The sequence below is a fragment of the Cervus elaphus genome, chromosome 30 (genome assembly GCF_910594005.1).
Source record: "Cervus elaphus chromosome 30, mCerEla1.1, whole genome shotgun sequence".
NCBI lineage: Eukaryota > Metazoa > Chordata > Mammalia > Artiodactyla > Cervidae > Cervus > Cervus elaphus.
Genome location: NC_057844.1, coordinates 17,243,216 through 17,268,063, shown reverse-complemented (window position 1 = coordinate 17,268,063; position 24,848 = coordinate 17,243,216). Strand labels below are relative to the sequence as shown.

The window sequence follows — 24,848 nt, the reverse complement described above, 5'->3', positions numbered from 1 at the left end:
CCTGCGTGGCTCTTGGTTTGTAATTACCTGTGACTTTCATAGGACTGACCTGTCGATGAGGCAGTCTTGGAAAGGCTATTCCTCAGCATTTAGTGCCTGGGAAATTCTACTTCCAAATTCCTGGGGGCTGGGGGGTGGTGGGGCGAGGGGAAGGGTGAATAGAGCAGATTTCCATGAGTATTCCTAATTTGGAAAATCTGGAAACCTCCCTGGAGGTCCAGTGGTTAAGAATCTGCCTTCCAGTGCAGGGGATTCAGGTTCGATCCCTGGTCCGGGATCTAAGATCCCATGTTCTGTGCCAGGCAACTAAGCCCAAAGCATGCTACAACAAAGACCCAGCACAGTCAAAAAAAAAAAAGAGAAAGAAAAAGAAAATCTGTCCTCTAACTTTCTTAGTTCTAGAGCTATTCTTCTAGAATGTGGGCCTCCTCTGTCAGTGACTAGACATGGAATGTGGATATTCAAATTTATAGGATGCACCTCACAGCATAGGCCAGTCTATTTACCTCTCTGTGAAAGTGTTAGTTGCTCAGTTGTGTCCGACTCTTTTCAACCCCAACCGTAGTAGCCCACCAGGCTCCTCTGTCCATGGAATTCTCCAGGCAAGAATCCTGGAGTGGGTTGCCATTCCCTTTTCCAGGGGATCTTCCCAACCCAGGGACTGAACCTAGGTCTCCTTCATTGCAGTCAGATTCTTTACCATCTGAGTCGCCAGGGAGGCCCATATACCTCTCTGCTGCTGCTAAGTCGCTTCAGTCGTGTCCGACTGTGCGACCCCATAGACGGCAGCCCACCAGGCTCCGCCGTCCCTGGGATTCTCCAGGCAAGAACACTGGAGTGGGTTGCCATTTCTTTCTCCAATGCATGGAAGTGAAAAGTGAAAATGAAGTCGCTCAGTCGTGTCCGACTCTTCAAAACCCCATGGATTGCAGCCTACCAGGCTCCTCCATCCATGGGGTTTTCCTGGCAAGAGTACTGGAGTGGGTTGCCATATACCTCTCCACCTATTAGTAAAGATGATTTCAAAGTAGCTTCAGAGGGAACTGACCAAACCATTCCATCCTGGTCTAAAACCTCCTAGTCTCCCTACAAGAAGGCTGTTTTTGTCTAAGACTCTGTGCAGTCTACCACTGACTCAGTTTGTTTGTTTTTTGCTTTGTTTTTTTGACTAGTAGACTCTCTGATTTACTTTGCATGTCACTGGCCCCCTTCATTTCATTCTTCTTCTGTGTCTTGCTAGTGACTGGCACAACTGGATACACAGTTTCAAGTTAGATACCTGCCTTCAAAGCCTGACTCTGCTACTTCCTAGCTGTGTGACCTTGGGCAAGTAACTTAACCTAGCTTAGCCACAGATCCCTCCTCTGTGAAAAGGGAACAAATGATTTGTTATTCTCAGGGATGTTGCTAGGATTGCTGAAAATAATTAGGAAAAGTGCCTGCCACATAGCAGAGACTCAGATGTCAGTACGCACCCCATACCCTTTTCCTTCTTGATTTAATTTAATGCAAACTGTTCCCAGCCGGCCTTCAGTGGACTTGAGTTCCTGGGACAGAACGCCAAGTGTCCCAATTTTTTTCAGGTCAGGCCAATCTAGGCTCGGCAAGAGTGCAGTGCGTGCTAAGACGCTTCAGTCCTGTAGGAGTCTTCCTAACCCTATGAACTGTAGCCCGCCTGCCTCCTCTGTCCATGGGATTTGCCAGGCAGGAATACTGGAGTGGGTTGGCATCGCCTCCTCCAGGGGATCTTCCCAACCCAGGGATCCAACCGGGTCTCTTATGTCTCCTATAATGGCAGGCGGTTTCTCTACCATTCAGGCCACCTCCTCAAAGAAAGCGGGTAATTGATAGCACGCACTCATTTGGCTCGTGATCCTGATTCTCACTTAGGGCTTCATCCAAGAAGTCACGTCTAAGCGGCGCTGCCCCTTAACTACTCCATGCCAGGCTGCACCTAGGAAGGGGCGTGTTCCGAAGAGACACCGGCAAATAAAGCCCCAAACACCTGCGACGTGGTTTCACAACCTGGAACTGACAAAGGGCAAAGCCAAGGAACCTAAAAGGAGTGCGATGCGGGTTTGGTTTTACGGAGCTGAAGGGCCTCTTCTAAGCAAGCCAGGACTGGCTCACCTGTGTGTTGTTACCCGGGCAGGTAACTGGGAGATTCTATCCCCAAGAGACGCTGGAGGCGCTGCTAGAGGGCGCAGAAGCTCCCTGGGGGTGGCGTGGGACGTGATGCATTCGGTCGTAGGAACAGTCAGGGCTTGGGTTTCTATTTGTGAAAACTTTCTGTATTGGTTGGTTGCTTCTCCCCAGCCTCCCCCGCGATGCGCGTGCTCCCCGCGGCACAGCTGTGATGGGATTTCTAAACCCTGGCTGCCAGCGGACAAGGACGATTAGGTTGGACGGATGCTGACCGTGGCGTCCTCCGGGTGGGGTTCCGCGGGGTGCAGCCCGCTGAGGTCAGAGAGACGTGGCTCGCTCTCCGGGTAAGTTGTAGGTCCCCGCCAGGCCCACAGCTTGCAGCGCAGACTTGAATCCAAATTGCTAAGATCATCATTTCAGGCAATTGCACTGGTGCTAGAGACCACCCGTTTGGGACTCTGGGGTTGGGCGTGGACCTCCGCCAGGTCTGTGATGATCTCGTTTCGACCCCGGAAAGCGCTGTTCCACCCGAGTCCCCAGCGAGGGGTAGGGAGGGGTTTCCGGAGGCAACCGGGGGGAGCGGGGGGGCGGTGCACAGCTGCTCCGGCGGACCCCAGCCTGCGCCACCCAGGGTCCGGGGCCGGGAGGAGGGCAGGGGGCCGCGTTCCTTCCAGCGAGCAGCAGGCGGGGAAGTGGCGCTTCGCTCCGCTGGGGGCGTTTCTCGGATTTGCTGCCGGAGCCCGGGATATTTTTGGCTGGCGCGGGTAGATGGGGGCGGGGGGCGGCGTCAGGGCGCCGCTTCCCCTTCGTCGCCCCCTCTCTCGGTCGCTGGGGGGCGCAGTGACCTCGCGACGCCGCTCGGAGCCGGGCCGCAGAGGAGCCGACGCGCGGCGCCCAGCTGGCTTTTCAGCCGCTGGGGTGAGCGGAACCCGGCCGGGATGCGAGGACCGCGGGAGGCGGGGGAGGGATGCCAGAGAGGCGTGCGCAGAGCGGGGAGTGCGGGGGGAACCCCAAGGTAGGTCAGGGCAGTGCTGAGTCCCCCCAGCCCCGGAGATCTTTGCGGAGTTGACTTGCAAAGGGATGGGGTGCGGGGTGGTGGGTGACCCTGTGCTCGGCTTGGGTCCGGAGGGGCGGAGGAGCCGGACCACCAGGCACGGAGGGCGCAGAGAGACTCTTCTGTGAGCGCAGAGCCTGAAGCGGTCCCGGACGCCGGGTGACTTTTCTCGGTTCCACAGAAGCGCGTACCCAGATGGCGAGGGCACCCCAGAGGACCACCTCCCCAAGACGCCCCAACAAAGTAGTGGCACAGCCACTTTCTGCGGCTTAACCGAAGTAGGCGAGAGCCGGAAAGCGGCGCACGGGGCTTCGGCCGAGCGCTTAGGTGTGGGATCCATCCACCTGCTGAGATTGCGGCGGGGACGCGCCGGCTGCGTTTCACCCTCACCCCGCCTGCCCGGTGACCAAGCAGGAGGTTTGCTACCGATCTCCTGCGGAATTGATGCTGTCAGCTTGGAGAATGTAGAGAACCTCCCGAAGAGGGGTCATTTAGCCTCAATGGGAATGAAGACCCAAAGGAAAGGGGATGATCAAGCGCTGACCTGTGTTACTGCAGTGCAGTTTGAAAGGATCTTTAAATAGGCTTGCAGGCAAAAGTGCAAAGGACTGGGGGTCGGCCGACTTGGGTGTCTTGGACCCTGTCCTGAAGTCGAATAGCAGGGAGGTCTCGGCAAATCAGGAAACCTCGTTGAACTTCAGTTTGCTCGCGTGAGACGTGGGAGGATCGGAGGTGCTCCACCTCCCTGGGTGGTTTGGAAGATAACGGAGGGAGGTGTTTTGAAAAGCATCTTCGGTGGTTTCTACAAATTTAGCATTGCAGACCACACCTCCTTCCTGGCCCCTAACCGAACCTTGCTTGTAGCGGAGATACGGCAGGACCTTCTCCGCGGCGCTGGAGTTTTCCTGGTTGCCTGCGGCGGTGAGATGGGTCTATTTCTCAATCTCTTGTTGCAATGCCTCTTCACGGCACAGGCGCCAGTTTCTCTCCCCAACAGAGTGTGACATCAGGGAACGGGAACTTTGCTTGGTTCATCAACTCCTTTAGGACGTGTAGAAAGTGGGGGCGGTGCTCGGAGACTTGAGGAAAGTTGAAAGTCGTTGTGGCGGCTGGGGGTGGGGGGCTTAGACTTTTTTTTTAATTTTTTAAATTTATTTATAGCTTTGCAGGGGTTTTCCTGTGTGCAAGCTTTCTTTAGTTGCAGCCAGTAGGGGCTACTCTTTGCTATTTTAGCTGCTTTCGGGGGCTTCTCATTGCAGTGACTTGTCTTGTTGCAGAGCACGGGGCTCTAGCACAGACTCAGTAGCTGTGGCCCGCTGGACTTAGTTGCCACGTGGCATGTGGGATCTTTCCCCATCAGGGATCCAACCGGGCCTCCCTCATTGGCAGAGAGATTCTTTACCACTGAGCCACCCGAGAAGCCCCTGGGGGGTTAGATTTGATTGGGCATGTTCTCTGGGAGATCAGTTAGCTCCAAAAACATTTTCTGAAGTTGGAGTTCTTGTTTTCTGACAGGGGAAAATTCTGTCAGAGCCAAGGGTAGGCATCCAGGAATAAGCATTTTAATTTGAACATCTTCAGAGGAAGATAGGAGCTCTGGAAATGTTTCCTACACCAGTCACGCACAGCACAGGATAACCGCAGGGAGGAATCTGAATAGTTTCTCTTAGTACTAATTTTAGGTTCATATTTCTAATACTGAAAGGAGAGGTTTGCATGGTTGGTTGCCTTACTGTTAAAATTTAAGCAGTCCTTGTTAGATAAGCATGTCCAGCCTTCCAGAGATTATAAACGTGAGCAATACTAGAGCCCTTCTGTCATATTTTATCTTTTTATGGATCAAATAGGGCCTCTGATTGGCTTTTCCATTTTAACTAAAAGGAGTTGAAAGATGACTCATTTAAGAGTTTGGGAAATACAATTGAGACTGTCTTACACAGAACTGTAAATTCTTATAAAATAACCCTGATGGTGATGATAAAGCCAACTTTTAGACTGTTGTGTGCCAGACTCAGATAGGTGCATATTACAACCCATTTAGTTCTCACAACAGTCTGTAAAGAAACTGAAGCACAGATAGGTTGAGTGCCGTGCCCAAGGTCACACAGTGAGCAGTGAGGAATTTCTCTTCTGTCGGCATAACAATTATGTTTGATTGGTACTCTTTTTTTCCCGTAGCATCTGCACTGGGTTTTCTCCCAGCCAGGGTGAGAGAGACTGAAGGCTTTAGAGCAGGGATCCAGGATTCTGGACTAGTCGCCAAATTGCTGTGTGGTCTTTATTTTTTTATTTTATTTTTTTTTGGCTGTGCTGGGTCTTCATTGCTGCTCCCCGGCTTTCTCTAGCTGAGACGAGCAGGGACTACTCTTCGATGCGGTGCGCAGGTTCTCATTTCGGTGGCTTCTTTTGTTGCCTGGGCTCTGGGGCTCACGGACTTCAGTAGTTGTGGCGCATGGGCCTACCTGGCTGCTTCGGGGCTTGTGGCATCTTCCCAGATCAGGGTCGAACCTGTGTCTGCAACATTGGCAGGCAGATTCTACACCTCTGAGCCACCAGGGAACGCCTGCTGTGTGGTCTTTACTTCCTTTTTCTGACCCTCACTTTTCTCATGCACAAAACAGTGCTAATAATCCTCTTTTGAGTGAATGCTTTATTTCTCACTGGAACATGGAGTGTGAGCTGGAAAGAAAGACTTCTCATAGTGTAAAGGGAAGTTTCAGAGTCCTGTTTCTGTCAGCTGTGACAAATGACGGGCAGATGGCAAATAAGTAAAACCTGGAGGAAACTACACATGATGTGGTTTGCCCAGCAATTATGTTTGAAAATTGTTTTTAAAAAAGTCTTCAGTTTCTTTTCTTAGATCCTTAGCATTACCGTCATTAAGAGATAAACGCAAATTAGACTTCAAATGTTTTCTGGCAGGTAACATTGAATGGCACCCAGGGCCAATACATGCTTTTCTGTGGTTGATTTCAGGTGATGAAAATTGGAGGGTGGAGGATTTTATTTTTTTTAATCCTTAGATTCTACATTCTTCTATTCCAACAAGCTATAGTGGGTCAGAGAACAACTAAGTCCTGAAAATATATGTAAGTTATTCCTGTGTTCTCTCTTTGTTTGGAAATTGAGGACGGCCACTTTAAATCTGGTAGGTGAGGAAACTTGAACTTCTGAAGATACTTACTTTTAAGGGCAATTTTTTTGTTTGCTTTTTTTTTTTTTTATGTGGACCATTTTTAAGGTCTTTATTGAATTTGTTACAATATTGTTTCTGTTTCATGTTTTGTTTTTTTGGCTTGGAGACATGTGGGATTTTAGCTCCCCAACCAGGGATGAACCCACATCTCCTGCATTGGAAGGTGAAGTCTTAACCACTGGGCAGCCAGGGACATCCCAAGGGTACTTTAAACAATATGGTTCCATTGTCAAATCATTTGAACTGTCTATGACCTATATAAAATCTTTTCTGGGGCTGGGGTTCTCACTCTTCATTTAGACTCTGGTCTCTATGGAGATTTGGGCTGGGGGAGTCACCGTGTCAGTGTTCCTGATGCTACCGGGCTCACAGCAGCTACTCCATGCTTGGTGACTGCTGATCTTCTGGAGAGAGGGTTAGGTCCATGAGATTTAACGGTCTTCCCTTCACCCCTGTGCAGTTGTGGGTAAGAATGTGGACTTGGAGCAAGACTAGCCTGGGTGGGAAACTGGCTCCATTGACTAACTGTGCCTCAGTTTCTCTTCTGTAAAGTAAAGATGGTGTGGTCATATCTACCTCATAGGTTGTTGGGAGGATCGGGTGTATGTGTTTAGAAAGCTTAGAACCGTGTCAGGCCTGTAGTAAACGCCATCCAAGAGTTAGAAATGAATGACTGCTGATGGGTAAGCAATCAGAGGCTAAGTGCTGTGTAACACAGTAGGTCAGTAAATGGGGAGAGTGTACACTTGTGGGGATGCAGCTTTTAAAAGGGTGGTGGGGAATGTCTCAATCCAAGGGTAAATTAGAATAAGATTGGGATGGGGTGGGTGGAGGAGTGGGGTATAGGGTGCAGAGGGGTATAGAGGCATAGGGTTTTAGAGGTGATAGGTAAGGAGGACAGAGGGATAACTTAGGGACACAGAAAGACATGGCGCATATGAAGGTTGTTTTTTTTTTTTTTTTTAACTTGGGAATTGTCTTACGGAAGATTTCAAACATTAAGTAGAGAGAACAGTCCACGTGCCCTCCTCCCATCCTCAACAGTGATCAACGTGGCCCGTTGTGTTTCATCCATATCCCTCCCTGGACCTTCCCACTGTATTATTTTAAAGCACATTCCAGAAATTCCATCAGTTCTAAATCCTTCTGTATATGTTTCTGAAAGATAGGCACTTAACCGAACATGACCATGATACTTAACCTCTCTGACTTTGTCGTCCCATCTATAAATTGGGACCAGTAGAACCTCCCCCGCAGTGCTGGTGTAAAGAGAAGGGTGGACGCCTGGAACCCTCAGTGCAGACAAGCAATGCCCGGGTAACCAGCCATCACGACGATGGTGTTGCTGTTACCGGCCCTTGGGGGTTTTTTCGGCATAGGTCAGTTGTGGCATTCTCACTTCTTGCTCTCTCCCTGCTCCATACTTATATTAGGCACATTTATTCCTGCTCCCTTGTCTAGTCTCTATTTCCCATTTTAACTTTCAGTTCCATTGTTCTCAGCCTGACTCACAGCTCATGCTCCTTTGATGCCCGTGGTCCACAGAAATACAGCATCTCTAGTCTTTCTAGACCTTTTGGAAGGGAGATGGCCTTGGCCCATTTCATTTTTTCAACAGCATTATTAAGATGCAGATAGAATTGACATAACATGAATTCACCCATTGTAAGTATACAATCCAGTGGTTTTCATATCTTCACAGATAATGTGCCAGCATCACCACAGTTGATTTGAAAACATTTAGAACCTCAGAAAGACATTTTTACCTGTCGCCCCTATCTTCCCATCCCCCAAAGGAATTGCTAATGTACTTTCTGTCTCTATGGGTTTGCCTATTCTGAACAATTTTGTTCATTCATAAAGAAATAAGAAATATTTTTTGTCAATGACTTCTTTCACTTAGTAGGGTTTTCAGGGCTCAGTCATATTGTAGCATGTATTGGTACTTCCCTTCTTACTGTGGCTGAATGATGTTACACTGTATGGCTGTCTGTCTGTCCAGTTGCTCAGCTGTGTTCAACTCTTTGCAACCCCATGGACTACAGCATGCCAGGCGTCCTTGTCCTTCACCATCTCCCTAAGTTTGGTCAAACTGATGTCCATTGAGTTGGTGATGCCATCCAACCATCTCATCCTCTGTTGTCCTCTTCTCCTCCTGCCCTCAATCTTTCCCAGCATCGGGGTCTTTTCCAATGAATTGGCTCTTCACATCCGGTGACCAAAGTAGCATCCTTTGTTTATTGATTGATGGACATTTGGGCTATTTCTACTTTTTAACTGTTCTGAACCATGCTGCCACTAACACTCATGTGTGTACAGAAATAACAAGTCACTGTGTTGTGTAACAGGAGCTAGCACAGTACTGTAGGTCAACTATACTCCAAAAGCAGATTTTAAAAGAGGAGGTCAGACATTTGGTTGCCAGTGATGAGAGTGGAGGGGGAGGGGAGGGACAACTGGATAAAAGCTGTCGAAGGTACAGACTTCTAGCCCTAAGATAAATAAGTACTAGAGTTGTAATGTACAACAGGATGAATATAACTAACACTGACTGCTGTGTGTTATGTGTGAATGTTGTCAAGAGAGTAAATCCTGAGAGTTCTCATCACAAGGAAAAATCTTTCTTTCTCTTTAATTTTGTGACTTTATGAGAGGATGGATGTTCACTAAACTTACTGTGATAATGGCTTCATGATGTATGTAACTCAAATCATTATGCTGTACACGTTAAACTCAAATATATCTCAATTTTAAAATATTTACATGTAAGTTTTTTATGTTAACACATACTTTTGCTTCTCTTGGATATGTAGCCAGGAGTGGGATTGCTTGCTCAAATGGTAACTGTATGTTGATCCTTTTGAAGAACTGTCAAACTGTTTTCTAATATGGCTCCCCACTTTATTGAATTGGCCGAAAGTTCGTCTGGATTTTTCCAACCCAATATTTTCCCTAAACATGGGAATCTAGCCATCTTTAAGTCTTATTTAGTTATCTAATTATATTCATGTATAAGTCTTTTTTGTTATTGATTTTTGTATATAAGATTTTGAGTAAAGCATTACTTGAGCAGTGATCCCCAAAGTGGAAGTTATATACCTTAGTAATCTTGCCTGGAAAATCCCATGGATGGAGCAGCCTGGTGGGCTGCAGTCCTTGGGGTCTCAATGAGTCGGACATGACTGAGCGACTTCACTTTCACTTTTCACTTTCATGCATTGGAGAAGGAAATGGCAACCCACTCCGGTGTGTTTGCCTGGAGAATCCCAGGGATGGAGGAGCCTGGTGGGCTGCCGTGTATGGGGTCGCACAGAGTCGGACACAACTGAAGCGACTTAGCGGGAGCAGCAGGGTACAAGATGATTCATTGGAAAGCAAGAACAAAATGCTCTGCTCTTGTATCTGTTTCAATAATGCTTTATAGTTATACAGTGTATTAGAATATCTGTGCATATGTAAGATTTATAAGTAAATAGTCTTATATTGGAGATGTAAATATAAAGATTTTTTTCAAATAGGAAGTCATATCATAAAATTCTGGGGACAACTGTTCTAAAGACATGGGATCAAATATATGTAGCTGTGTGGTTCTTAATCCCATGCTTTGTGACGCACCTGATGGGGAAATCCTTAAAATTACTTTGCTAAGGAAACTGAAAGTATCCTGCTAATTTCAGCCCACACGGAACACATAAATACCAGGGGAAGGAGCTTTGCATCAGGTGTTGGACCTTTATTTTTGTTCTACTTCTGCTGATTGCTAATAGACTTTGGGCGAGTCCCTTGATGGGCTGCATTTCAGTTCCCAGACTGGTCTAAGAACACCTGAAATATCATAAATTTTCATTGTGCAGAATGAGAGTGTTACGTGTGACATATGCAGTGACCACAGGGGAAGTCAGTCATTTGTGCATCTTGGGCAACCCTGAAGTCTTCTTAAGCAAATATGTGGGGTTCCTTGACCTCTGCCCTGGCTGGGTCTTCCCCTTCCCACCCCACCCTGCTTTCTGTCCTTCTTCTGTGTTCTTCTGACAACAGACCTTCACAAGTAAGGGTCACGGCCAAGGTTAAGTTGCCCAGAGAGGAGTCAGGTGACGCCGCCCGCCCCCACTGCAGTAAACTGTTCTTCTTGTGCTGTTCTCGTGAGAACACAGTGGAGGTGCAGCTGGCTGAAAACTGCAGTTGACTCTGATTCCCGGCCCCTGACACAGAGCCATGAAGTCTCATTATTGGGCATCTTGATGATTTCTGGGTGATCTGGGATCACTTGAGTCTGCAGATGTCCTGGGGGGATATGAGCCTTTGTTTAAAGTCAAAACACGAAGGGAAGTAGATACAGAAAGATGGGAAGAGGTTCTGGGGAACTGTCTTAACCGAAGTGCTCATGTGCTGTGGTTCAAGATCATTTCACTCTCTGCTTGCTTTTGTCTCTTACTGGGCATGCTCACTAAGACACCATAAAGTTGTAAGGAATGAATGCAACCTTTCACACTCAACTCCTGTTTGCGATTTCTCTTCTCTAACATCCTCTGTTCTAAGGAAATTGTTGGCAGCTCTTTTAGGTTGTAATCTCCAGTTTCTTCTACAGAGTGATGCCTGTTCTTGGATTCCTTTCTTAGGCAATAGAAATAGCCAATATAACCATGCTTAAGTACTGTTGGTGAGTTTGTTCATTCTTATTCATACACTCAATGTATTTGTTGGGCACCTATTATGTGCCCCTGTTATAGATACCAGGGGCAGAGCAGTGATCCAAATAAAAGTTACATAGCTGATTCACTTCATTGTACAGCAGAAACTAACACAGCATTGTAAAGCAATTATTCTCCAATTAAAAAAAAAACAAAACCCAACAACCTGGGAACTTCCCTAGTGGCTAAGACTGCATTCCCAATGCAAGGGCCCCGGGTTCAATTCCTGGTCAGGGAACTAGGTTGTACACACCCCAGCAAAGGTCAAAGATCCTGTGTGCCACAACGAAAACCAGGCGCAGCCAAATAAATATTAAAAAAAAAACTGCCCTCAAAGATTTTACATTCTAGTGGGTGTTAGTCATTGAGGTTAAACAAAATGATGATTAGTGGTGAGGAGTAAGGAGAAAAAACTAGAGTTGCCAAGGGGGAGAGGAGCTATTAGGGAGGGCAGTTGCCATTGTTTATAGGGTAACCAGGGAGGCCTCTCTGAGAAGATCACATTTAAGATGAGCCTTTACTCGGATGCTCCCAGCTGTATTCAGGTAGTAGCTAGTGCTGAGGCAGAGAAAACCCCAAATCCTAAACCCGACATACTTTGCCTATTCATGGAGTATCTTTAAGATTGTTAAGGGTTTTTATTAGCTGCCAAAGTAGTTTATCTACCATCAAAATGCTGGCTGCTTGGGCCTCTTGTGGCTCAGATGGTAAAGAATCTGCTTGTAATTCAGACCTGGGTTTGATTCCTGGGTTGGGAAGATCCCCTGGTGAAGGGAATGGCAACCCACTCCACATCCTTGCCTGGAGAATCCCATGAACAGAGGAACCTGGTGGGCTACAGTCCATAGGGTCGCAGAGAGTTGGACACAACTGAGCGACTAATACTGTAGTCTGCTGGGCTTTTGTGAGGTCACTCTAGAGGTCATGATGACTCACAATGAGTCATCTTCCCCTCTTGCAAAGGTTGCATCTTTGGAGTGGATGTTGTACCCCAGCAGTGGCCCTAGTGATGCAGTCATTCTCAGTGGGACCATGAGTCCAATGCACAGGGACCTTCCAGAATGATTTAGGGTGGGTGGGAGAAGTCCTGGAGTCTCTTCTTTGCCTAGGGCCTTTGCTGCTGCCCATGTGTTAACTAGTAATCTGGCCTGTGTTTACTCTCAAAAGGAAAATCCCAGTAGAAATGACAGTAAGCTTTGCAACTAAATTTCTCTTCCTTTAATATGTGGTTGAAGATGAATTTTTATCTTTGCACATACGCATCTCTGATCCAAAGGAGCTCATTTATGACAGTGGGGAGGACTTGGAGAAGATGCCAGTCATTCCTTAGGTTCATATTATCTACTGCCAGTCAGTACCTGAGAGGTATCAGTGTATGTGTTTAGTCCCCGTCTCCCCTCTGCCAGAATGTAGGCTACTGGAAGTCAGGAAGCTTATCTTAGTCGCCACTGTAACCCCGGTGCTACCAAAACAAAAGCAATGCCAGTCATGTAGTATATGCTCAATGAATATGTGTTTAGTTGAATTACAGTTTGTGAGCAGTGTGGCAATAAACAACATAACCAGCAACCATTTCTTGATATCTCGTGAATTACCTGTTGCCCCAAAGACCAAGAGATGGAGATGGCATCTTATCACCAGGAACTGGGCTTTGTTCCCAGTCACTGCTCTGCCCTCCGTGTCCGTGTACCTCTCAGGGAGACCCATGCTGCTTAATGAGTGTCAGCCTGGCTTGCCAGCCTTTCTCTGCCACTACCCAGCTGTGACCTTAGTTAGATATAGCTTGAATTCCTGTGGTTCTGTTCCCGCTCTAAAAAGCTCTTATTTTATAACCTGGCAAAGCCAAGATCTGCGGGCTCTTTGTGTGAAACAAGAACATCTTTCTAGAAGGAAGTAGAACAAGCACCTGCTTCTGAAAATTACTTTTTATAAGAAAGTCTTGTTTTTGCTCAGTGCAGTTGTTTCCACATCTGAGAGGCTCATAAATAACATTCTCTTTGAATTATTAACTTTAATCTGTTTATAAAAACACAGAGATCACACTATTACTTACCATATGATTTCTCAGTTGTAATCATCTCTCACACAGAAAACTAAATATGATATGTAGAAATATGAGAATAAAACATGACTTACATAGCTTCATTCTTTTGGAAATAGTAAGATTATCATAGGCCAGGGGCTCAGAACTAAAATTAGAACTAGTAAAAGAAAAGGTATAATAAAATCAACAAAAAGCAATATGAATAAAGATGTTCATTGCTATATATTTTATAATAGTAAAAAACTGAAAATAAATTTTCATTAATAGGAATATGACTAAGAAATTATGATACATTTATACCCTAAAAGTGGTAAGATAATTAAAAAAAAGAGTATGTACCCTCAAGACATATTGAGAGAAAAACAAAGTATATTTAGCATATGTCCGGTGTGATGGCATGTGTGTATAAAAAAAAATGACATATCTTCTGATCTGACATACGTATGTTAATTCATAGAAGATCTGGAAGGAATAAAATGGTTGACAGTGTTATTTCCGGGAAAAAATTGGGGTTGGTGGGGCTTGGTGTGATGAGAAGGCCTCACTTTTTACTCTAGACTTCTATGTTTGGGGCATTTTATAAAACCATAGTCATGGGTGGGCTTTTTTTTAAAAATTATAACACTTGAAACTACTGGAGAGGAAAAGATGTGTGACAGAGAAATTGGGGCACAGGTGGGGTTTGAGCTCGGGAGAAGGAAGATGAAACACTTCAGATAGGGAGAGCTGGCAGTTTATCACCAAATCCTGTGATATTCTGTGACTGGTGATGTGGAGCTTGTGCTGTGTTCTCAGGATGGCATATATATACACATTCAGTTCAGTTCAGTCACTCAGTTGTGTCCAACTCTCTGCGACTCCATGCACTGCAGCACGCCAGGCCTCCCTGTCCATCACCAACTCCCAGAGCTTACCTAAACTCATGTCCATTGAGTTGGTGTACACACACACACACACACACACATATATATGTATATATGTCTGTCTGTCTGTCTCCTGCGTCAGTCTTCCTTGGTAGCTCAGTGGTAAAGAATCTGTCTGCCAACGCAGGAGACGTGGGTTTGATTCCTGGTCTGGAAAGACCTCCTGGAGAAGGAAATGGCGAGCCACTCCGGGATTCTTGCCTGGGAAATCCTATGGATAGAGGAGCCTGGTGGACTTCAGTCCACGGGGTCACAAAGAGTCGGACACAACTGAGTGACTGAACGACATGTCTCCTGCATCACTGCAAAAGCTGTGAGCTAGAATGGAAGGCCCCTAAATCAAGAAAACCCAGAGGTTTTTAGAACGATTTTCACATTGCCTTTTTGGGTCTATTTGTAAGCATTGGGTGAGAAAAATTTCGTATCTTTAGGAAACAGGGACTCACTTCCATCTGTGATGAGAAGGTCTGCCGTGATAGTAGTGCAGTTGTATCAATCACAGAAGTCTTTTCTCTAGCCTGTAACTCCATTTTCATTTTGCTGGATTTGTTCATTCAGTCTGTAGCTCTTATTGAGCCCGCATCGGCCAGTCTGAGACAAGGCCCCTGCTCTCCTGGAGCTTCTAGTCGGGGGAGGAGAGGTGGACAGGATGACGGTAGGCGGCAGGAAGTGAGAGCTACTCTGCTGACGACTAAGCAAAGTGGTGTGATGAGGTGTAACCAGGGAACTGTGTTAGGAGAGGTGGTTAGGAAAGACTTCTTTGAGGAAGTCATTCATAAACCCAGGAGAGCATAAGACAGGAAGGTGTCGGATGTGTGGTCATTTGAGGGGAGAGCAGTCCAAACAGAGGGACTAGAGCAGAAGGTGAACAAGAGCTTGTGGGAGTCAAGAGCTTGCTTCGTAGCTGGGACTGACAGAGGGTGGACAGGCCAGAGAAGTCTGCAGGACAGGGTCATGTCGTGCGTGGGGGACAAGGTAAGGATTTTGGATTTTAGTCGGGATTTAATGGGAAGCCATGATGGGGGTGAGAGTTGTCAACTTAAAAAAAAATGCACAACGTGAGAGTTACGAGTTAAGTTTTATTTTATATAATTTTACTTTTATTTATATTAATATAATTTATAATTATATAATATTAATTATATAGTTATTAACACAATTTATCATTATATAATATTGTTAATTATATAACTATTACTATAATTTATAATTATATAATTCTATTTATGTGTTTATTTTAAGCTGTGGGTCTTTGCTGCTGCACAGGCTTTTCTCTAGTTGCGGCATATGGGCGCAGTAGCTGAGTCCCTGGGCTGGAGAGCACCGGCTCACGGGTTATGGTGCACAGGCTTAGTTGCTCCACAGCAGGTGGGATCTTCCCAGACCAGGGATCGAACTTGTGTCTCCTGCATTGGCAGGCGGGTTCTTTACTACTGAGTTAAGTTTTAAATGAGGGGTCTCGCCCGGGAGACAGCACCTCAGATAGCTCTGAGAAACTGCTCCAAAGAGGCAGTGGGGAAGGTCAGTATATGTGTGATTTTAGTGATGGGAGAGTATATGCAATCAAGCACTTATTTTTCCAAAAGTTTTCTGCTAGTCTTGTGACACTTTCTGCTAGTCACAAGGAATAGTCATCACCATGAAGGATTTTAGGGCTTTTCTAGATATGAGGAGATATACAAATTGGCTCATAAAATCAGCTCCTGAAAATATCTTAACTATCTGAAGACCTATCCTGCCAGTCCTGCTCATCCCCGGAGCATGGGGTGCCTCATTTCTGCTCTCCACCCTGAACTCCTTCAGGGGGTGTTGAAAATCAGTAGCTTCAGCGGCACATGTTTAATCTTTGCAGAGGTAGATGGCAAGTGCCAATTTGTAGGTGACAGTGTCAGATAGGGGATTGATTTAGATTTATAAAAGATATCTCTGAATAACTTGATTATAAACAGGTGAGAAGAATCAGGGAGACCACTGGAAAAAATGGTGACTTAGACTAGGTGGTAGCTATAGATGGAAGCTTGTTGTTGTTGTCCTCAGTCATGTCTGACTCTTTGTGACCCCATGGACTGTAACCTGCCAGGATCCTCTGTCCGTGGGATTTCCAGACAAGAATACTGGAGTGGGTTGCCAATTCCTCCTCCAGGGATCTTCCCCACCCAGAGATCGAACCTGAGTCTCCTGTGTCTCCTGCATCAGCGGGCAGATCCTTTACCTCTGAGCTACCGGGGAAGTTCAGGAATAAGCTTGCTGGTGGGTTAAAGATGGAGAGCTCTGGAAGATAGGGTCATGATGACTCCTAGATTTGGGACTTCAGCAACTGGGGGGTATGTTTCCTGAGATGGGGAAAACCAGGAAGGAGCAGATTTTGCCAGGGGGTGGGAGGAGGGGCTGGAAATCAGTGTTTCTTTGGATATATCAGGTGTGATGCCCCTAGACAAATGTCAAATAAGCAGTAGGATACACTAGTCTGGCGTTCAGGGGAGGTCAGGAATAGAGATCCATGTGGGAGTCACCTGTATACATAAAGATGATGTTTAAAGTCCTGGAACTTCATGAGGACCAGAACCTCGGCTTATTGAAGTGTACCCATGGACTTCACCCTTTGTTTAGGCTCAGTGTCCAAGCAGACACCTTCATTGCTAGACCTTCCCCTTGCCAGTCTCGCAGTGACTGTTGAAGGCTGAGCTTTACAATGTGAGGGACAGCATGAGAGTGTCAGGAAGACACACGTGCTGGGCTGTAATTAGTGACAAGAATGCTTCTCATCTGTGTCACTGTCAACATTGTAATCATTGCCTGATTTACTAATGCTAAAAATGGAGCTAAAAAGCGAGTGGACCGTTTTAAAGACAGCATCTAGATCACAGTGTGTTCTTTAGATATTATAAGCAAATCATAACTTTTTATTGCTTTTATAATCTAAGTTTCATAAGCTCATGTACAGTTACACAAAACCAAGTTTTTAGTGCTGTTGGTTGCTCTGTTTCACATGCCCTGGGTCCACTTTGTTGAAATACGACCACAAAGTAAATAAAAAGAAGAAACATACATATACTACCATATGTAAAATAGATAGTTAGTGGGATAGCTAGTGCAGGCAGCTCAACTCAATGCTCTGTGATGACCTAGAAGGGTGGGATGTGGGTTGGGAGGAAGACAAGAGGGACGGGATATATGTATAGTTATAGCTGATTCACTTCTTTTGTACAGCAGATACCAACACAACATTGTAAAGCAATTATACCCCAATAATAATAATTTAGAAAACTATGAAAACATGTCTTTCCTCCTAGGCAGCATTCCCATTTTGGGTTTGACATTTAATTTTGAAATAATGCATGGAATGTTTTACATTTTGCTGTTGTTTTAGTTTTTTATCAGCGGTATCCTTATACGACTTTATCCTTGCATAAAAAAGAATTATTTTTATCCTTTGAAACCCCTTTCCTATCTCAGTGTCATATCCCTTACATTTACTGCTAGTTTTATGGCCTGCTTAATATTTACTTTTAAATCTAAGTGGAGTTTACTGTGTTGTATAGGGAAAAGTCCAGACTGTTGAAACATTAAGTTTCTTTGCTTCCTCATAAGATTGAGGAGTTAAAAAATATGATTGAGCCCTTGTTTATGGTAAATGGTTCTCACTCATTGCAGATAAGCTCTCCAGCCCTCCAGCTGGCCATGTGGTGAGTTCAAGGTCCAATCCAGCAGCACAAGGGCATTCACACTAGCCCTGAGCCCTGAAGATGGTGTCACAGTCTTCGAGCCGGCAGGACTCACCTGTGGACCCCTGGGAAGGGGTCAGCGATGACCCAGGCGACACCGATGGCTTGCCCAGCCTCCTGGACACTGAGCACCCCTCCTGCCCATCAGATATCAGGTTCACAAGGCACAAAGCTGCCTGGATTAACCCCCCATGTATGCAGCAAGAGCTGCAGGACTCGTTCCCCCAGGGGCTCGCAGTGGGGAACAGAGAGAGCCACACTGTGTCCGACACCAGATCTCCCTTGGGCGCTTCACCCTTGTCTCTTGGGGACTCCGTGGCGGAGACATCACTGTCGAAGGGCACCATGGACTCCATGGGCAGCTCCTCTGCCCGGGGCTCTGCTGGCAACGGCAGTGACTCCTCTCTTACCTCGAAGGAAGAGCGGGCAGTGCTCCCAAGACGCTGTCCTCACACGTCTCTGATCACGAGCTCCAAGACTGTGTCTGGTCCCCCACGTCCTGAGGATGGCAGGGCTTTTTTCAAGCCTTCCCAGCTGACAGCTTCTGCTGATGCAGGTAACTCTAGTTTAGACTTCCACCCTTCCTGTCTGATCTCACACCTGCTCTTGCTCAGGGCTGAGGCTGAGTATTCCTCGTGAGGAAAACGCTCCCAGTTTTCCAAGATGCCCACCAGCCAGGGCGCCAGCTCAGTTCATATCATCTTTAGCCCAGCCACTGGGAGGGTCACAACTGATGGAGTCAAGAATTCCCTTTCTCCTGAGACTGCAAGAGAACTTAGTCAATTATCAGTGTCAGCTGTCATGTTAGAGCATGGGTGTGGGCCCTGTGGGAGAGCACCGGAAGTGCTCTGCATTCAGCGTGATGGTGGAAAGTGGTCCCCACAGAGTGAGCCCTGGTTCATACCAGTGCTCATGTGGGAGAGGAACACGCCTCACCTGTTAGATTTACCTGGACAGGGTGCGACTAGAAAAATAGTAAGGTTTAAAAATAGGAACCACAATTCCTCCGAACTGGACAAAACTTTTTTCCAATTAAAACCAGGTCTCCCGTTGCTCTAAGGTCAGGCACATATTCCTAAAATGCCCAAATTCTGAAACCCAAGTAATCCATGCCCGATGCCACTTGAGTCAATAAATTAAGTTTTATTGTTATGATTTGTGGCATGCTTAGTTAATTTTAAATATTAATTATACTATATTCACACTTTGCATTAATTTGTATTTTTGTTGGAATCCTAGTTCAAATAGTCAAGGAAGTTTTTTATTTCAAAGCAATTTAAAAGCTGCCTTTTAAATTGTGTGTGTATGTGTGTGTGTTTGTGTGTGTGTACACGCATGTGTATTTATTTCTTATTAGCAGAAACCAGTCCTCTCCCTTTCCTAAGATATGAGGTTTATTTGTTCTACTGAAACTTTTGAAAACTCAGAGATAGTGACAATCTTTAACATACAATTTAAGAGTAAGCAGATTCTGGACAATCTTTTCAATGAGTTAACTTTGAGATAAGAACCAAGTTTGAGCAATATGGCACAGTTTGATGGCATGCATGCTCAGTAGCTCAGTCTGATTGCAGGCCTTTTTTTTTCCTTTTTGCTCATCTGCCTGGATAGTTCTCAGGAAAAAAGTGACTTTCAAATTTAGTGGTTGAAAACTGAGAAATTAGTCTCCTACTTGATTGTCTCATGGGAGGGTGAGGAGAAAAGAGAGAAAATTGAAAGTCTTTCAGAACACCACCATGACAAATTATAAACAGAAGATGATCTTTAGGGCCTAATGTACCCCTGCCCCAAATAACTTTTTGTGTTCCTGTGCAAGAAGTTGTTCTGCAATGTAAAATTATCCTTTCTGGGACTTCCCTGGTGGTTCAGTGGTTACAACTTTGCTTTCCAGTACAGAGGGAGCAGGTTAAATCTCTGCTCAGGAAGCTAAGATCCCACATGCCTCTCAGCTAAAAAAAAAAAACAAAAAACCCAAAACATAAAACAGAAACAGTATTGTAACAAATTCAATAAAGACTTTAAAAAAAATGGTCCACATCAAAGGATATCTTTAAAGAAAATAAAATTATCCTTTGTCCCAGAAAGAAAACAAACACACCAGCCCCTTCTGTTCAAAAACAGTGAAAACCACTCCATTTTTTGACCATCCGTCTTAAACCTGGCAAGGGGATTCATTCCCCCGGTTTAAGGAAAAGAAGCCCCGAGTGATCTGGTTCTTTCTTTAGTGTAGGAGGCAGTAATAGGCAGAACAGGCATTTGCCATGAGGCATTTTCCTGGATCTGCTGCATCTCAAATGGCAGTAGCAGGGATTTCCTTTCTTTGATTATATGGGAGGGAAACGCAGCTGAATCTGTCTGCATTTCCTGAGGCTGTAAGAAACAGTTCCTTTTGTTGGCTAAGGATCTCCACGTTTACAGTGCTCCTACATTCCTCAGCTCCTTTAGTTTCCTAATAAAATGATTATCCTAATTCCTAGGATGAGGAAATTTTACTGCAGAGGCACAGCTGGTGTGTGGAGAGCTGGAACTGGAAGCCACTACCTGACTTTTCTCTGCATTTTCCCCTCTATCCTCAGAGTCCCCAAACCAGGACCTGTAACCCAATGCCACCAGACTTCTGATTTTACAGATAAAGTTGTGTTTGTTTTGCTTATAGCTGCTTTCTCAGGGCAATGGCAGAACTGAGTAATAATTGCAGCAGGCTGTGTGGCCCTCAGGTCCTACATTTACTATATAGTCCTTTTCAGAAAAAGTTTGCCCACCCCAGATGGCTTCTGAAGCTAAGAGGTCCAAAGTTTTCCATGGAACAGTGGAGTTCTTGAACACAAGGCAAGGAAGGGGTTATGTTACTGAGTCCAAACCCACTCTGCTCATCACACGACAGGTCAATTAACTGAGAGATGAGGTGTTGAGGCAAGGAATATGACTTTATTCAGAAAGCCGGCTGACCCAGAAGATGGTAGACTAATGTCTCAAAATAACCATCTTATCACGGTCTGGATGCCAGGTTCTTTTATAGAACAGAGATGGGGGAAGTGAGGATGTAAAGTAAAAAAGACTGTTAATCTTCCAACTATCTCCTGGAATGGCCAGCCTCCAGGAAGGAATGTGTTAATTTTTTCCTTCCTATAGCCATCTACTGGTGGACAGGGTCCTGAAGAAAAGGCATTTTGGTTTAACATTCAGGCAGAGGGGCAGGGTTCCCTGAGACAGGCCATTATGTGTGGACAGTATCCTTTTAGTGAACCAAAGCGACGGGAAGCACAGGTTAAAGTAAAAGAAACAGATCCATCGTGGAGTCAGTTCTTCCCTGCAGTAGTTGGAGGAATCCTGCTTGCCTCTCTGTTTGCCACCCCAAGAGCTTTAAAACCATCAAGACATCTGTAGCACTTGGTTCTGATTCATCAGGTCGGGACAGCAGCGCTTATGGATGTCACAGAAATGTTTTGCCGTATGTGCTGCAATCAGATATCACATGACAGACCTCATTTTTGTCTTGGTGGCGTTCATTGCCAGTAATAGAGTGGCTTAATAAGGATGCAGAATAGATGAGTCAGCCGAATATAACCTCTGCAGTTTCTTCTTGTTTCTGACTAGAGGAAGATCATTTTAGAGAAGTGGTGCTGACCTTTTTCAGATAGATTTTATTACTGTAAACAGGAAGTTTTAGGTCATTTGCAGTGAGTTGGAGGAATGATCCCATAATTCTTATGGTCCTGCTTCCAGACTATTCCTTCTCATCTCCTGTAGGAAGTTTCCGTGATCCTCCTCTTTCCCCACTTTCCTCATTGCTTGCCTCCATTCCCATGGTTCTCCCTTGCCTCCTCTAAGGATTCCTCTCAAGTTATTCCAGTAGCTTCTTGCAGAAATGATGACCCTCTGCCATCTACAAGGCCTACCATCAGAGGAGTCTTTCTTCTTGTGTCATCATATTTTATTTTAGAATTGTGCTAATATTTTAAACAACATGAAAGTCACTCCCTAAAATTGTTTCCTTAGATAAACTGTGAATTTCTTTTTCTCCATTGTTGATGACTTGCTGTCTTGGCAGATGCTGTTCAAGTTGGCGGAAGAACTATTTCCTCAAATTCCTTCTCACCAGAGGCATTCGTTCTCCCTGTTGATGTAGAAAAGGTGAACATGGCTTCCTTCTTCTTTTTAAAACCACCAAGAGGGTTAACACTTTGAAGTATGCCTGTTCTGATTTCAGTCTGTAAACTTCACTGGAGGAGGCATGACAAATAAGTTTCGTTTCAACATTTGACTGGTAGGGTCTGACCTCAGCTGGGAAATTTTCCATGATTGATGAGTAATGTCTCCCATTGCAGCACCACCAATCTAGGGTTTAATATCACAGGAAATTCAACTTGCATCATCTTTTGGTTGCAGTGGGCTAAATCTTCCACCTCTGGAAGATATGGGCTATTCTTGATGTAATGACCTATGATAACACAGTGAAATAAATATATGTCTATGCATTAACTCCACTTAAATATAACTTCTTGATTTTTCAATCTAATACACCCTCAGTGGGGGGAGGGGGGGAAACCAAGTTGATTATGCTTGTGAGAATTTTAACTGATCATCTTTGCCTCTGCAGGAAAATGCCCACTTTTACGTTGCAGATATGATTATATCCATCATGGAAAAAATGAAGTGTAATATTCTAAGTCAGCAGCACTCAGAAACCTGGAGTACCGAAGAGGCCAGCAGGCCACTTGGGAGTGATCAGGCAGACTTGGAAGGGACCTTTTATACCCACGTAAAGCAGGAATCTGGGTCTTCCACTTCGTCTGACAGTGGCTATGAAGGTGAGTGGGGACAAATATGAGGAAGCTTTCTGCTATATTCTCTGCACACAGCTGTCAAACTCTGTCCTTCTGGAGTAACCTGATGACCCCCACCATTTCTGCCACTTGACTTGGAATTAGAATGGAAAAGGAATTGGAATGTGCCACTCAGTTGTGAAATCCACGTGCTTTTCCTTAGGCTCCATCCTGCATTCCCCCTTTCTCTGTCTTGTCACCCAGCATTCCTCTTCTTACACTGGCTGCCTTCCCCAAATTGTCCTCTTTCATTCATCCTGGTAACAAGGAGTCCGTGATGCACTGGGTGTCCACAGATGTTGGGAATCCACAGGTGGGTCTTTGCCCGAAATATTTTATAAGTATGTGTTGAGTTGGTTGACTGGAAGCTCATGTTTAGCTGAATTTTTTAAAATATTAATATATTAAATAAAATTTAAAATATTTCTACCACCCAGATAAAAAATTGATCATTTATCAAGTATCACATTTATGGTCATAGAGGTTACTTCATGAGGTAGAGCAGAGTTCAACAAATTGCAGATGGATCCAGACATTAAAAAAGTATTAAAAAAGCAAACAAACAATTGGACAGTATCAGCACGCACCTCACATGGGGTGAGTGATGCTTCCTGGAACTTTATCAGTGATATATATTTTTGTGCCTGTAGCAGGTTGCAACGTAAATTGTATGTTACTGCTGATCATAATCAAAAGAGTGTAAGAAACACAGAAGTGGGTGAAACTGCCCCCATTTAACCCAGGAGGAAACCAAAGCTGAGAAATTGATATCCCCCGGCTAGAATGTTTTTCCAGTGATCACATTTTCAGTGAGGGTGTTTCTTGAAGAGCATGATTTGCAAAGTCTTTTCCCAGTCATTTGGCATTTAGGCGGCTTTCAATATCTTAGCACTTTAAATGGATTTAAAAACTCCTTTGTGATCACAACCTTCCTTTTTCCCTTTTTTTTCTCTCTGTGTGAAGACATTCTTAGGCTAATTCTCCAAGCTGGTATTAGGGATAGAAAAGCATGAACATATTTGTATTAGTGTCTTGGAGCTCCTGTAGCAAAATACTACAAATTGGGTGGTATAAGACAACAGAAATGGATCCTTTCACAGTCATGGAGGTCACAGGTCGGCCATGGAATTGTCTGGAAGGTTGGTTCCTTCTAGAGGCTTTGAGGGAGAATTTGGTCCCTCCCTGTCTCCAGACTCGGCAGTTGCTGCTGCTCCTGGCTTGTAGCGCATCCCTCCAATCCTCCATGTTCACGGGATGTTTGGTCTCTGAGTATCCGTGTGTGTGTGCAAACTTCCCTCTTTTTACACTCACGTTGGCTGTAGGACTCACCCTGATCCAGTGTGACTGCAGCTTACCCTGATTACAAGGACCCTGTTTCCATATGAAGTCACGTTCATAGGTGCTGGGTAGAGGACATTTAGGGGAACATATTCAACCTAGTGGATTCCCCAGGTAGCTCAGTGGTAAAGCATCTGCCTGCCAATGCAGGAGACACAGGAGACATGGGTTTGATACCTACGCCAGTTATTCTTGCCTGGGAAGTCCCACGGTGGGCTACAGTCCATGGGGTCAAAAGAGCTGGACACGACTGAGTGAGCACACACACTCAACCCAGTACAATGTTCATGTCACCTAGACTCTTTTCCTTATTGTGAACAAAAACAACAAGATTGTTTCTCCCATCTCTTCCACTTGTTAAACTTTGTATTATGGAAATTATCAAACTTCCATGGAAGTAGGTAGAATACTCCTATGGACCCCAATAGACTCATCGGTATGTTTCACTTAATCTTGTGAACATAAGAACAACACAAAAATAGCTCCCTGCCCTTTTTGTTTTAACTGGAGGATAAGTACTTTACAATATTGTGATGGCTTTTGCCATGCATCAACATGAATCAGCCCTAGGTATACATGTGTCCCCACCGTCCTGAACTCCCCTCCCACCTCCCTCCTTACCCCCTGACCTTTCTAATTATTGCAGCTGAATTTTAAAATTCTTTTCAGGTCAACTCAGCCCTTTCATTCCTCCATTTCAATGTAGCCGGGTGTTGCAGGTTAGACAGTCTTTTTTTCTTCTTCCTTTCTTCCTCTAGGTTGCGCTGTGTTACAGGTGAGCCCAGTGGTTGAAACACCTACTTTCTCTGAGGTGACGGAAGAGGACTGCAAATGTGACTTTGATGACTTTGTTATTGTAGGTGAGATTTGGAAACTCATGGGCTGTGATGGAGGCACCCTCCCCCA

General features: G+C 45.2%; 1 protein-coding gene across 6 annotated transcripts in view; it reads left to right on the top strand.

Annotated features, from left to right (window-relative positions):
• The first annotated feature begins 2,234 nt into the window (after positions 1-2,234).
• RUBCNL (rubicon like autophagy enhancer) overlaps positions 2,235-24,848 on the top strand; it is a 39,010-nt gene continuing 16,396 nt past the window's right edge. The window contains exons 1-5 of one of the 6 annotated variants that reach the window (XM_043892136.1): positions 2,235-2,489; positions 17,708-18,334; positions 21,830-21,912; positions 22,379-22,589; positions 24,701-24,802. In XM_043892136.1, the coding sequence (XP_043748071.1) occupies positions 17,800-18,334; positions 21,830-21,912; positions 22,379-22,589; positions 24,701-24,802 (931 nt within the window). In that variant the 5' untranslated portion in view covers positions 2,235-2,489; positions 17,708-17,799. Of the gene's footprint in view, positions 2,490-2,609; positions 2,631-2,933; positions 3,161-3,982; positions 4,121-14,252; positions 15,029-17,707; positions 18,335-21,829; positions 21,913-22,378; positions 22,590-24,700; positions 24,803-24,848 lie in introns of those variants that run through there. The other 5 variants (XM_043892141.1, XM_043892140.1, XM_043892138.1 and 2 more) reach the window with 5 other exon arrangements.